At 37.9% G+C, this 13,113-nt stretch overlaps 1 protein-coding gene across 5 annotated transcripts in view; it reads right to left on the reverse strand.

Annotated features, from left to right (window-relative positions):
* The window catches only part of Stox2 (storkhead box 2), a 223,218-nt gene that overhangs the window by 26,781 nt on the left and 183,324 nt on the right, over positions 1 to 13,113 (reverse strand). The window contains exon 1 of one of the 5 annotated variants that reach the window (XM_071610507.1): positions 5,637 to 5,696. The exons of 3 other annotated variants lie outside the window; for them this stretch is intronic. In XM_071610507.1, coding sequence (XP_071466608.1) covers positions 5,637 to 5,640 — 4 coding nt within the window. In that variant the 5' untranslated portion in view covers positions 5,641 to 5,696. Of the gene's footprint in view, positions 1 to 1,500; positions 1,536 to 5,636; positions 5,697 to 13,113 lie in introns of those variants that run through there. One more of the 5 variants, XM_071610506.1, reaches the window with a different exon arrangement.

Raw genomic sequence — 13,113 nt, forward strand, 5'->3', positions numbered from 1 at the left:
TGACGTTTGGTTTTCTGTGCCTGGCTTATTCACTTAACAAGATCTCCTCCAGTTCCATCAAAATGAACAAAACAGACCATTCTAACTCCACAACAAATGAATACTTCTCATTTGCTGTCCCTCTGAATCAGGTATTTACTAAGTAGTTTCTACATATAGGAAATTGCAAGGAGATGCTAATTACAGAAGAAGACACAAATCTTGATCCCCACCTCCAGTGAATTTACAATCTAAGTAGAAAAACAAGATACAAAGACATGAAAATATAAGCAATTATAAAATATTCACATTAATGTTCCAAACATCCTTCAAAGAGCTGTAACAAGAAGATACATGAATGACTAGCAAACTGATTTTATGGTGGGGGTTTAAAAGATTAAGAAATGACTATCTGTTGGGGGTAGTCTCTCCCACTGGGAGAGACTTCGAACTGGATTTTTAAGGATGAGTAGAATGGATGGGTGTAGGGTATTACGCAAGTACATCCTCAACATACTACACTTGTGTTTTTCCTGACCAAACATCCTTTCAAACAGACTTAACATCCCCAAGATTGCCTTAAAGGTGCAATGTGCTACGCACAGACGCATCCTTGACAAGGAAAAAAAGGGAACATGCTTCCTTTTCTTCCATGAAAGGCCGAGCTACGGAGATAGATGGAACGGTAAGAGGAAAAGAGAGGTGCAAGGGTCCTACCCAATATGGAGTTTGCACTATTTTAAGATATTCTAATTATCCTCACAAATTATGTAAAGGATTCAACACTCTCAGAAATACCTTTCATACACACCAACACTAAAACTACACAGTGGATGAAGTGGTAAAACCATGTTTTCAGATGTGCCACGTTTCACTTTGGAAATGGAGCACGGAATGACACTTTTGAGGACCAACATTTACTGTTTTGCTATCAAAAAAAAAAAATGCTTTGTGTAAAAAGCCCATGAATGTTGTAAGAAAACAGCTGTCATAATCAGAATCCTGAAGCAGACCATAGTGAAATATGCTTACTTCCTTAGTCATTCAGAGCAGCCCCAATACAATGTTAGTCTTGGAAACAGCCCCTGAACATATAAATCAGGATTTTACATGGATTTTAGTGCATTGCATGTAGGATCACAGGACAAATAACATGCAAAATTTCAGGGACTACACATTAATTGAGAAAAAAAAATTTCAAATAGTATTTACTAGAATTCTCCCTCCGAGGAGCGTGAGAGAGACACAGCTGATGGAAACGTGAAAAAGTTTGTTTCCTATCTGCAAGTCCTACAGCTGTTGACTTTTTCAGTTCTAGGGTGACAATGACTCACGCTAGTGAGCTCTTGTGCAGCTGGCAGCCTCCACAGAGGACTTGAGCTATATGTAGGAGGCTGCAGGAGGACTCCAACGGGAAGTCCACTTTTCAGGGTCCAGTTCCCCCTCATCACAGGTGTGAGAGACATTTTACCATATTTCTTTGCACATAACAACTCTTGAACAAAAGCAGGGGGAACCTACCTGACCCGTTCTGGACTGGCTCCATCTCCCAGGTAGCTTTGATGCTAAAGCCTGGTGCATGCTAGGGGGTTGCATCCAAGCGCAAGAAGGAGCCAGTAACAGAAACGGACGTCCTAGAATCTGTAATAAGAAGAAAGAGTAAACTTCTGAGTAATAGTATCCTAAATGAGCACTTCAGACTGGCTGCTGAGGGCCCGTGGAACACAACAGGAATCAGGTACTTTACCTTGGTAGATCTACTTTTAAAAAATGAGCTCCAGAACTCTCAGCTCTTCTTTTAATTCAGGGCTTGAGACACTGACACAAGTTCAGTTCAAAAGCTGGCAGAAAGCACCTTTCGAAGGTTTTGTGAATATACTTTGCTGGTAATGATTTTTAGAAAGGAGGAAAAACAAAAAAAACAAACAAAAAAAAAAAAAAAAAGAGGAGAGGAATCCTCTTTACCATTCTTTTATCTATTTGCATGGAACAGCTGGAATCCTGTCCCATGCCTATCTCATATATCACAGCCACTTGCACTGAGCCAATGTCCCACTGCAGTGCCTCGGGAATCTGCAGTGTCACTCCTCTTCTGCTCGTTCTCTGCAAAGTGAAGTCATAGGGATGGATCAGCCAACCTGACTTCTCACTACCCTGCCCAGAATCCTTTGTGAGCTGAAATGAGTCATCGCTCCAAGAAAAGCTACAGCCTCCGTGTGTGTCTGGGCTAGCTCCTTTGTCTGTGCAATGCAGAGACTCTAGGTCAGGGACAGAGCCCAGGCACAGGGCTGCATGGGGCACATGCTTCTCTCCAAGGGGCCCAGGTGCCTCACATGCATGAACACCAATTCATATTTTGTTAATCATCAAAACATTAAAAAGGGCACATACCTCCAGATACTTGAAGAAAGAACACACACATTAAAATTGATCTGGCATCTAATATACTCACCAGTCCACAATTATATACCTGACACATTTTCCTATATATTTTTTTTAAGGCTGGCTTCTCATTGTGATGAAGGACGACTCTCCATCGTGTGTGTAACAGGCAGTTCTACAGTATACTCACTGGATCAAAGTTTAGCTGCAGCGAGCTATCTGTCACGAATTCCAGTTGCCGTGCAAGTCTTTGCAAGCCCGGGTCTCATCATTCCCGACACATCCCCTTCAGGCTTGCAGCCTGGGCAGCCAGTGCAGCTCTGCTGCTGCTGCCTGCCGATAAAGCCAGCGTTGGGAATGAGGTCACTATGTCAGGAACTCGCTCTCAGCGTGAGGTTCTCTGAGCTTACAACACAACTGGTAGGAGTCATAGGATTTTTATGTCACTGCTTCATGTGCCTTTTCTTTCTTTCTATTTTTTTTTTAATTTCGATGTCTAAGATCAGTAAGGCAAAAAAAATCAATTATATATCTGCATCAAAATGTCCTTTTCATGATATTATCTGTACCACCCACAATGAATAACTCATGCACATATGGGTACATGTTGTTTTCACACACACACACACGTACACACACTCAAGCACATACACAAAAGGACCCCACTTCAGCAGAAACATCGACAAAGCATTTGGTCTTTTATTTACAGTACAAGAAACGACATGTCAACATCTCAAGAGGAAAGAGGGGCGGGACTTGAGAGTGACAGGACAGAATGACAGGAGTATCAGAGAAAAATAGAGTCACAGTGGAAAAGAATAATTAAGGGGGGAAAAAAAGAATTCTACTGTATTAGTAGTTCTAATTGCCCAAACTCTTCCAAACCAAAAGTAATTCCCAAACAAGCACCCCTCACTATCTCAACTCAGGAAACATACACCTGCCCGTTATCCCATACTCAGAGACTGACTAGATTTGGGCAGGAGAAGCCATGATGAGCGCAAAGTGGAGATGAAACCTAAAACAGGAAGCACCAGAGCACAAGGAACCATTAGCCAGGCTCTCCCAGATCTCAGAGCTGGAAGGGTCCTGACTGGGTCTCCAAGCTCAAATCCCACCAGAATCAGAACCTCTCTTAATTCCTGGGATTCAGCCTGTTCTCAAACATCTCCTTCCACAGATTCAGACCCCATCACAAGTCACACATACGCTCTGGTGAGCCTAAATCGTCCTCTCCCATCACCCCACACAATGATTCCCATTCTGCCCTCAAGGAGCTGTTAACTCATCCCTCTTCATTCTGTTAACTCATCCCTTCTCAGTTCATTAACTTATCTAGTAGCTACAAAAAGCAATCTAGTCTTCACCTTCCAGACCATGTCTTCTCTCATCACCTACACTTTTGGAAGCCTAGTAAGCATGCAGCCTATATTTTCATTTATTGGTGAACAATACATGGGATCAGAACATTGTTAGCACCTCTTCAGTGCCTCCACCTTCCAATGATTTGCCCTTGTGGATTCCCTCTTTACTGGCAGTCAATTTCCCTCTTACAAGGCTGTGGACACCGGCTCTGTTCTCCACATGGCACTGTCCCCTCCACTGTTCTGGACTCTGTGTAGTCGTAAGACTGTGGTAGGTTTTTGGTTATTGTGCCTCACTGTCCATACCACACTAGCTGTTAAATCAGGCCTCCTCTAAGCACTTTTAAAAAACCTCATCAATAATACTTTTATGTTTTATGATAAATAGTTTGGTCTTGATTTTGCCCTCCAATGTTCACTTGATATGCCATAGGTTCTGACCTATGCTGTGGTCTCAGCCTGTGTCCCACACCAGGGCCCCCGACCAAAGCGATTTGAAGTGGCTCTACTAAGCTCAATCCACCCAAATTCACACAATTCAGGCCATTTCCGTCAGTCATAGTCTAATCACTGTGAGGTCAAAAGTATACCTAAAAAAATTTGCACCTTAAGAATGCAGTGATGTAACTATATGACAAAAGTATAAGAAATTAAGATCTAAGTGGAGATATCTTTAGCCCTGGCAACTTAAGACCGTTGGCAGGGGGAATCTCTAGGTTATTATACCACCTCTTGACAGAGACCCAAAGTTTCTTCTATAATCTGTAACAGTTTAAATAAGTAGATTAAAAACATCCAAATATTGAAAGAAAGAGGATGGAAAATGTATCCAAATTTACTCATATCTGAACATGCAAGTTTCCATCTCTGTGTGGGCCTACAGTACTTATATACAGATACTTCTAACCCTTATGAGAACCCTATCAGGCAAGTACGAATATGATTTCCTTCCTCAGAAAGTTAAACAGCTCAGGGTTACACAGCTCCTATGTGTCAGAGGGAGGATTTGAACCAGGAAAGCTACTGCCTCTCCATTATTATAATAACCACAGGAAACCAAAATAGTTATAGAACTATCCCTCAATTTTTAAATTTAACGTGAAGTCAATTGCTTACTTGGCACATGGGCCCAGTGGGGTGAAGGTCACAGCTTGGATCCTTGCATTACCAGGTCCCTGGGTCTAAGACTTCTGACTGACTGTCCTCCAACCTCAGCCAGTAGACTTTTATTGAACCTCCATGCAAAGGAGTGTGAAGGATCAGTCAAAACAATAATCACAAACTTTTCTTGCTGTCCTACTAATAGCAAGACAGGTTTTATGATGAATACCCAGTGGCCTTGAATCAAAAAAGACAGGTAAGAAAGGCACTCTGAAGTTTTTGACACCAATATCTGATAGACAGGGAAGCTTAAGAACTGACTCCAGCCATAATTAGCAGCCCTCCTCCTGCCCCCAGCACCTCCTGCTCCTTTTAATAACAGCTTTGGTGTTATGGTAAAGATTTACAAACATCATATAGAATATCCCAGAGGTGATTTGCTCAGTTGACGAGGTGTGGGCAGAGGTTGTGCTTGGCACTCGACTGATTCCTTGGCAGAAGATTAAATAGTAGCAGCACTTAGTGACATCGTCATGCAGAATCTTAATAAACATTTTGATGACTAATGGTCTAGCACAGTCTTAGAGCTGCTGCACTTGATAAAGCAGAAAGCAATAAATATCCTTAAATCAATTAAAAATATCTACCGGGTGCCTAATTGCAATGTCCTATAGTGACTTGGGGAATTTAAATATGTGCAAGATAGCATACATAATGCAAGGCATGTACATTGGTACTTTTGCATGAACAAATGCCATGGTCTCTACCTTCAAGGAGCTTAAAATGCACTCAATGAGAAGAGATACTCACACATAACAAGTGCAAAGAATACAAGGCAGTGTCTGTCACAGGGAGGGAACAGGAAACAGGTGCCCCTGAAAATTCAGGAGAAAAGAACCTGGGTTAGAACAATCAGGAATGGCTTCAAGGAAAGGTGAACTTTCACTATAAAGAAAAAAGAAAGGACGTCCCACATGTTAGATCATAGACTCCATGCAGAGGGGGATTTCTGCATGTTTTGTGTTTACAAAAAGTATTCCTAAAAAGTGCCTAGCACTAAATTAATATATACTGAAAGGAGGAAGGAAGGATGGATGGAAGGAAGGATGGATGGATGGAAGGAAGGAAGGAAGGAAGGAAGGAAGGAGCGAGCTGGAGGGAGGAAACATAAACCCAGGTGTGGAAGTATTGACAGGAAGAGGTGGAGGATCATAAGACAGTTCTTATACGCGGAAGTAAAGGGAGAGGAAGCATAAAGGGTGGTCCCAGATCAGATTGAGAAAGTCTTTAAAGGATCAGAAAAGGACGTGCCTTATATATGCAATGCATTTCACTTGGCATTTGTTATAGCCACCAGGAGGCTTTCTGCTTAGGAAGCCTCACCCCTCCATGAACCCAGAAACAATTACCGCTCAACTCTGGGCAGCTGGCTATGGGAAGGAAGGTTGGCAGGTGAGGTGTGGCTTCCTCAGGGACTTCTCTTGCCTCCCCTCACCACCAGAAGTCGGAAATGCCAAGACTCTCTCTGCTTTGCAAGACTATATCCATAAAGAAGAAAAAAAATCCTAGTGTGTTACAATATTACACTCACTGTACCCTAGTTCAAGTCAACAGACATTTATTTAAATACAACACTTAGGAAATGTTTTTTTTTTTTTTTTTTTTGCTCAGGTGAATATAAAAACAAATGAGTTAAGTTCCTGTCCTCAGAGTTTAGCATCAATATCTGAGTCACTCAAAGCAAAGAGGGAAAGAGTGCCACAAGTAGAAGAAAGATGGTTACATTTGAAAAAGAAATGTCCAAAAAATATAGTGGGGAACTGGGAAGCACTTTGGGAAGGAAGAGGCACCCAAAGTGGGCCATGCAGGATGAGTAAGTAAAGGTAGAAAAAGAGAAAATGCGTCTTTCTAGGCAGTGAAGCAGAATAAGCAGAGACAATGTAGCAAGAAAGTGCAAGATGTTTTGGAGAATGGCTGATGGGCTATCTGGCTTGGCTAGGATGGAAGGATGCATATGCAAGAGATTGGCAAAGATAAAGCCTACGAAACAGGCTGGGATACGCTTTTGAAGAACATTAAGTTGGTGGAGAAAATCATCATAAGTTTTTCCAGAAGAGTGATGTTCTTGATGCTGAATGTTTGGATTATGCTGGCACCAGAGCGTAGGATGCATCCATAGAGCGAAGATGATTACTGAGACAAGGTGAAAGGGAGACCGTGGGAACCTGAACAAGATGCAGAGTGCTGAATCAGGGAAGAGAGAAGCAGAGGGAGGTAAGAGATAATTTTCTGTTTCATGAATGTACTATCCAAAATTTCTAGCATGAATGTTAGAGTACCATGGGGAAAGCGTTTCTAATAGTAGCACATGGCCTTAACACTAATTGCTCAGGCTTTACCCAAAAGACGGTGCCCACAGCAGTAGCCTGACATTTGGAGTAGGCCCAAGGTAGACTATTAGTTCAAACTGAGAAATTCACATACACACACAAAAAGAAGAAAGAAGAAGAAAGAAGAAGAAAGAAGAAGAAAGAAGAAGGAAGAAGAAGAAGAAGAAGAAGAAGAAGAAGAAGAAGAAGAAGAAGAAGAAGAAGAAGAAGAAGAAGGAAGAAAAGAAAAGAAAAAAAGAAACAATGTAAATAGCATTTCCTGGGCACCAGTAACAGATCTGATTTTCCTGGTTGCATAAAATCTGATAAAAAACACAAATTAAAAATTTGAAGAAAGCAGTTCTGAAAACAAAGTTCCAGAGTTTTTAAGGCCTTTATAACTCAAGATCTACTGAGTTAAGTGCATTTTTCTAATGGGGAAGAAACAATTTCAATTAAAGCTGGATTAGATACAGCACAGTATAGGCAAGAAAATTAAATATTTAAAGAGCAAATACATTTGCCATCCCTACAAGCACAAGAGAGCATCAATACGAACGCTCAGGGAAGAACATGGATATTCTGCTACTTACTGAAATTCTCCTAAGTCTTTTGATCAGATCAATTCTCACAGGATTAGGAACATAAAATAATGACATTTTGGAGCTAGAGGAGACACTGAAAGTCAGCTAGTACATCATTTGACAGGAGATAATTTTAGCACTCTAGTGGGGGAGGTGACTTGCTCAACGTGACAAAGAGTTTGCAGCAAAGCAAGAATAGTGTTCAGGTCTCTTGATTCTCAGTGCAGGCCTCCCTCTGTGACCTGATCACACCTGATGTTGTGGAGTAATGGGAAGATATATGCTAAAATACATTAAATAGAATTAAATAAGTTAAAAAATTAAGCTCCAAGCTTCCAAATTTACTTTGGATAAGAAATTATAAATTAAATATGCAGATATCCGATTTTCGATACTACAGCAGTGGTATAAATTACATTTTTTTTCTCTCAGTTCTTCTAATCAAGGCCCAAAGAAGAAAAGGAGGGGAAAGATGAAAATGAGAAAAACTTGAGAGGACATATTCTCAATGGTTTTAACGTCATATACAAGAACTCTGGGAAAACGTGGAAAACGGAAATGTCACCCTTCTCCATTTTGTTATTACAACAATAGTATTTGGATTTGTGAACTACTCATTTCCAAACATGCCTGAATCTCTTTCGGATGTTCCTCCCTAGAACTTTCAACTGCAAAGAGTGATGGTATGCCCAAAGAAGCCTGCCATATATAAGGGTTAAAACTGATTCCATTATGAAAACTCCCTGAAATTAATGCAAGGTATGCATTTTACACTGTCACAGATTGCTATGCATCTTAATAGTTAAAAAAAAAAGAAAATTAAAAAAATTTGTTTACATTGGATACTGGACATAGTACACTGTTCAACACTATGTTCCCAAATTTACAGGTCAACTGACCCTGCAGAGAGTCTGCTTAAATTATCTTGAGGTCAAATTATCTTGAGGTCAAATAATAAATTGCCAATGTAGGGTCCCTATCCCTGGGGGTAAATGTGTCCCCAATTTGGAAAACAACAACTATACTTGAAAATGGCATTTCCCAGTACGCTTTCAAAACTATCACAAGTAAATGGTAATGATAGACCATTACTGAGTTTTGAGCTCTTTTAGCTGGAATTAGTTATAAGGTCAAAGAGCTGAGAAGCTGAATTATTTTATTGCTGGCTTATTTAATTATAGCCAAGTTAGTCTTTCTGTGGCCTGCATTCCTGCTCTGTAAGATGAAATCAGGGGAAAAATATGAAGTTTGCAAAGGCTGACATATTTTTTTTTTAAGAAGATGTAGCCATAGAACTAACCTCTGACCTCGAGGTGCTTCCAATTAACTGAGGAATGAAAAAAAGTTATGAATAAGAGGGGAAAATACTGCAAACTCAGTCCAGATAAAGTGTGAAGTAAAGAAACACTGCCCAAACATTTCCATTACAAAGTTGAGCTGGGCATATCTGGGTTGAATTCATATTTGTTACAGACCCCAACAAAAACCTGTTAGAAAGGGTAAACCATTATCTGACAAACTTCATTCAGAGCAGTTTCTAGATCTCCATAGATTCTGGCCTGACTCCCAATGTCTATTCTGTCTCTATTCCAGAATGAGAACAGTTTGTATTGCTGTATTCACTGCTTCACATGTTCAGCACCTAAAACCAGTAAACTGCAGTAGTCACCCCCTTATTTGTGATTTCATTCTGAGGCTAACTTGTGGTCAACCACAATCTGAAAATATTAAGTGGAAAATTCCAGAAATAAACAATTCATAAGTTTTACATTGCAGGCTGTTCTGAATGACGTGATGATATCTCCTGCTGTCCCAATCCATTCTGCCTGGGATGTCAATCATCTCTTTGTCTAGTGTATTCATACTGTATACACTACCTGTCCATTATTCACTGAGTCACTGTCTCTGCTATCAGATCAACTGTTTTGATATCTCAATCTTGGGTTCAAGTAGCCCTTATTTCACCTAATAATGGCCAAAAAGAACAAAAGTAGTAATGACATCAATTCAGATGTGCCAGAGAGAAACTGTAAAGTGCTTCCTTTAAGTAAAAAGGTGAAAGTACAATATTTTTAGAAACCACATTAATGCAGAGTCGTCCTATCAATCCCCAAAATTCCCTCATACTGTGCATTATACACCCCTATTCTGGAGAAACTACTGATATGTTCTTAGTCTCTACTGGTTTGCCTTTTTTAGAATGTCATATAAGTGGCATATACCAAGTAAGCTTTTGATACTGGCTTCTTCACAGTGTATAATGTTGAAATTCATCCATGTTGCATGTCCTAGGAATGAGATTGCTGGGTCTTATGATATGGATATATTCAGCCTCATAAACTACTGACCTGTTTTTCAGACTTCCCATGAACATATATGAAAACAACACAGTGAATCCCTCGATCGGGTACATCCATAAGAATGGGATCCTAACTAGAATAAGATATAGTTGTATAATTATATCAAAATGGATTCTGGTGTCATGTATAACTAAAAAGAACCAATACAATCCAATTAGCAATGTAGTTCTAGCAGTTTTTGTTTTGTTTTGTTTGTTTGTTTTTGGTAAACTTCTTGGAGTTTTCTATAAGTCAAGTTGTTTGCAAAGAGACAATTTCATTAGACCTTTCAAGCCTTTTATTTCTTTTTCTTGCTTTATGCCAATGGATACAAATTTGAATACAATGCTGAATAGGAATGCAGAAGGTTGACACCCTTGTCCCATTTCCAGTCTTAAAAGGAGAGTACTCAGTCTTTCTTCATTAAGTTTGATGGTTAGCTGCAGATATTCACAGATGTTCTTTACCAGGCCCAGAAATCTGCCTTCTTTTCATATGTTGTTAAGAGATTTTTATCATCAATATATGTGAATTTGGTCAATTGCTTTTTCTGAATCAAAAGTATATGATTTTCTTCTTTTGTCTGTTAATGTGGTGGGTTACATTGGTTGATTTTCAAATGCTAATTTAGCCTTATATCCCAAGGCTTATCTCATTCAGTCATGATTTATTATTTTTTTATATTGCTGGATCCAATTTGCTAATATACTGTAGAAGATTTCTTACACCAACGTTCACAAAGGACACTGACTTGTCATTTTCTTCTATAGTAATATCTTTGGTTTGGGTATAAGGCTAATTGGGAAGTGCTGCCTTCTTTTCTTTCTTTCTTTTTTCTTTTTTGAAGAACTGATAGTATTTATTCCATAAATGATTCATAGACTTTCCAGTAAAACTATTTGAACCTGAAATATTTTGGTTTTGGAATATTTTGTAAAGTTTTAGCTAAAAAATAAATTTGTTAAAAAGACATGGGACTATTCAGACAGTGTATTTCTCCTTGTGTAAGCTTTGGCGGGTTATTCTTTCCAGGATTTGGTTCACTTTATCTAATTGTTAAATTTATGTGCACAGAGCTGTTTTTGGAATTTGCTTATACTTCTAGTGGGGAGAGCAGTGTTATAGCCTCTTTTACTACTTATACTGCAAATTTGTGTCTTCTTAGTTTCCTGTCAATCTAGACAGAGGTTTATCAATTTCATTGATACTTTAGAAGACTCAGCTTTGGATTTCATTGGTTTTCTTCAATATTTTCAATGAATTCTCAAATTCATTGATCTGTAATCTTATCTTTATTATTTTCTTTCTTCTACCTGCTTTGGATTTATTTTGCTTTTATCTACTTTGGCATAGATTGCTCAGTATAGATCTTTTTTCTTTTCTAATATGAGCACTTAATCTATGTATTTCCCTCTAAGACTTACTTTAGCTGCTTCATATGAATTATGATATACTCTGTTTTCATCTTTGTTCACTTAAAAAGATTTTCTACTTTCTCTGAAGCTTCCTCTTTGATCCATGGATTACTCAGAAGTAGACTTTAATTTACTAGTATTTGGAATATTATCAATTATCTTCCTGTTTTTGATTTCTGTTAAATCCCATTATGGTAAGAAACTTCTTTTGGATGATTTCAATTCTTTTAACAGTTTTTAGGTCTGTTTTAAGTTTCAAACTATCACCTATCTTTGCTTCCCTGAGGATTTGAAAGGAATGAGTATTCTGCTATTTGGAAGAGGAACATTTTAAAAATGTCAATTAGATCAGGTTGTTTGATAGTATTGCTCAATTTTTCTATATCCTTACTGGCTGTCTGTCCACTGCTTTTACAATTACTTGCTATTACTTGTTCTCCCATTTTTCCTTTCACCTTTATTCTGTAGGTATGTTTTTGTTTTGAGCTATTCAACTTATTATTCTATTTAAAATGTACTGCAGACAGCATATTCTTCAGTCATTTTTTTTAAAAAAATCCATGCTGAAAATCTGTTATTTAATTGCTATGTTGAAACACCTTATATTTAATGTAATTTTTATAGCTATCATTTAGTACATGATTTACTTTTCCTTCTTCATTTTGTTCTTTTGTTTTGCCTTTCTTTCATTTGGATTATTTGAATATTTTTATTATTCTATATTAATTTATCTATTGATTATTAATCATATTTCTTTGCATAGTGTTTTTAGTTGTTCTAGACATTTCAGTATTTATACTTAATGTTTTCAGTTTGCTGAGAATTAGCATTTTCATTTGGCAAACCTTGTTATCATATTAGACCCTTTCCCCTCTCTTCCTTTATGTTATAGTTGCCACCTGTGTTACATTTATATACATGAAAACTCTATTCTATTAATATTTGCTTTCTATCATTTTTCACATTTTTTAAAGAACTCAAAAATAATGAATTATATTTACCAAAATATTTGCCATTGTTTTTTCTTTATTCTTGATGTTCCAAAATTTCCTCTGGCACAATTCCCTGTTGATCCGCATTTCCCTTGAAATACATCTGGTAATGAATAATTTTAGTCTTCTTTTACCTGAGGATGACATTATTTCATCTTCATATTAGAAGGATATGTTCATTGGATACTTCAAAAATATTGTTCCACTTCATCCTAGCCTTTGTGGTTTCTAATGAAAAATGTGCAATCGTTTAACATATTTTATTACATATTGTGTATCATACTTCTCTAGCTGTCTTCAAGATTTTTCTCATTACTGTGTGTATATATGTGAATGCATGACCAATGTGATTCTGCAACCTTTATACTCAAAAAAATGAGATATTATATCCCATCTGATTCAAATGTATGATTATCAAGGCCATTGTACTGTCATATGTAACTAATTAAAACAAATTAAAAGAATTTTTAAAATATGGTTTAAAAAAAGATTTTTCTCTATTTTGTTTTCAGCAGTTTATGATGTGTCTAGTCTGGATTTCTTTGCGTTTATCCTGAATAGATTTGTTCAGCTTCTTAAATCTGAAAG

The sequence above is a fragment of the Marmota flaviventris genome, chromosome 3 (assembly GCF_047511675.1).
Source record: "Marmota flaviventris isolate mMarFla1 chromosome 3, mMarFla1.hap1, whole genome shotgun sequence".
In the NCBI taxonomy this organism is placed as follows: domain Eukaryota; kingdom Metazoa; phylum Chordata; class Mammalia; order Rodentia; family Sciuridae; genus Marmota; species Marmota flaviventris.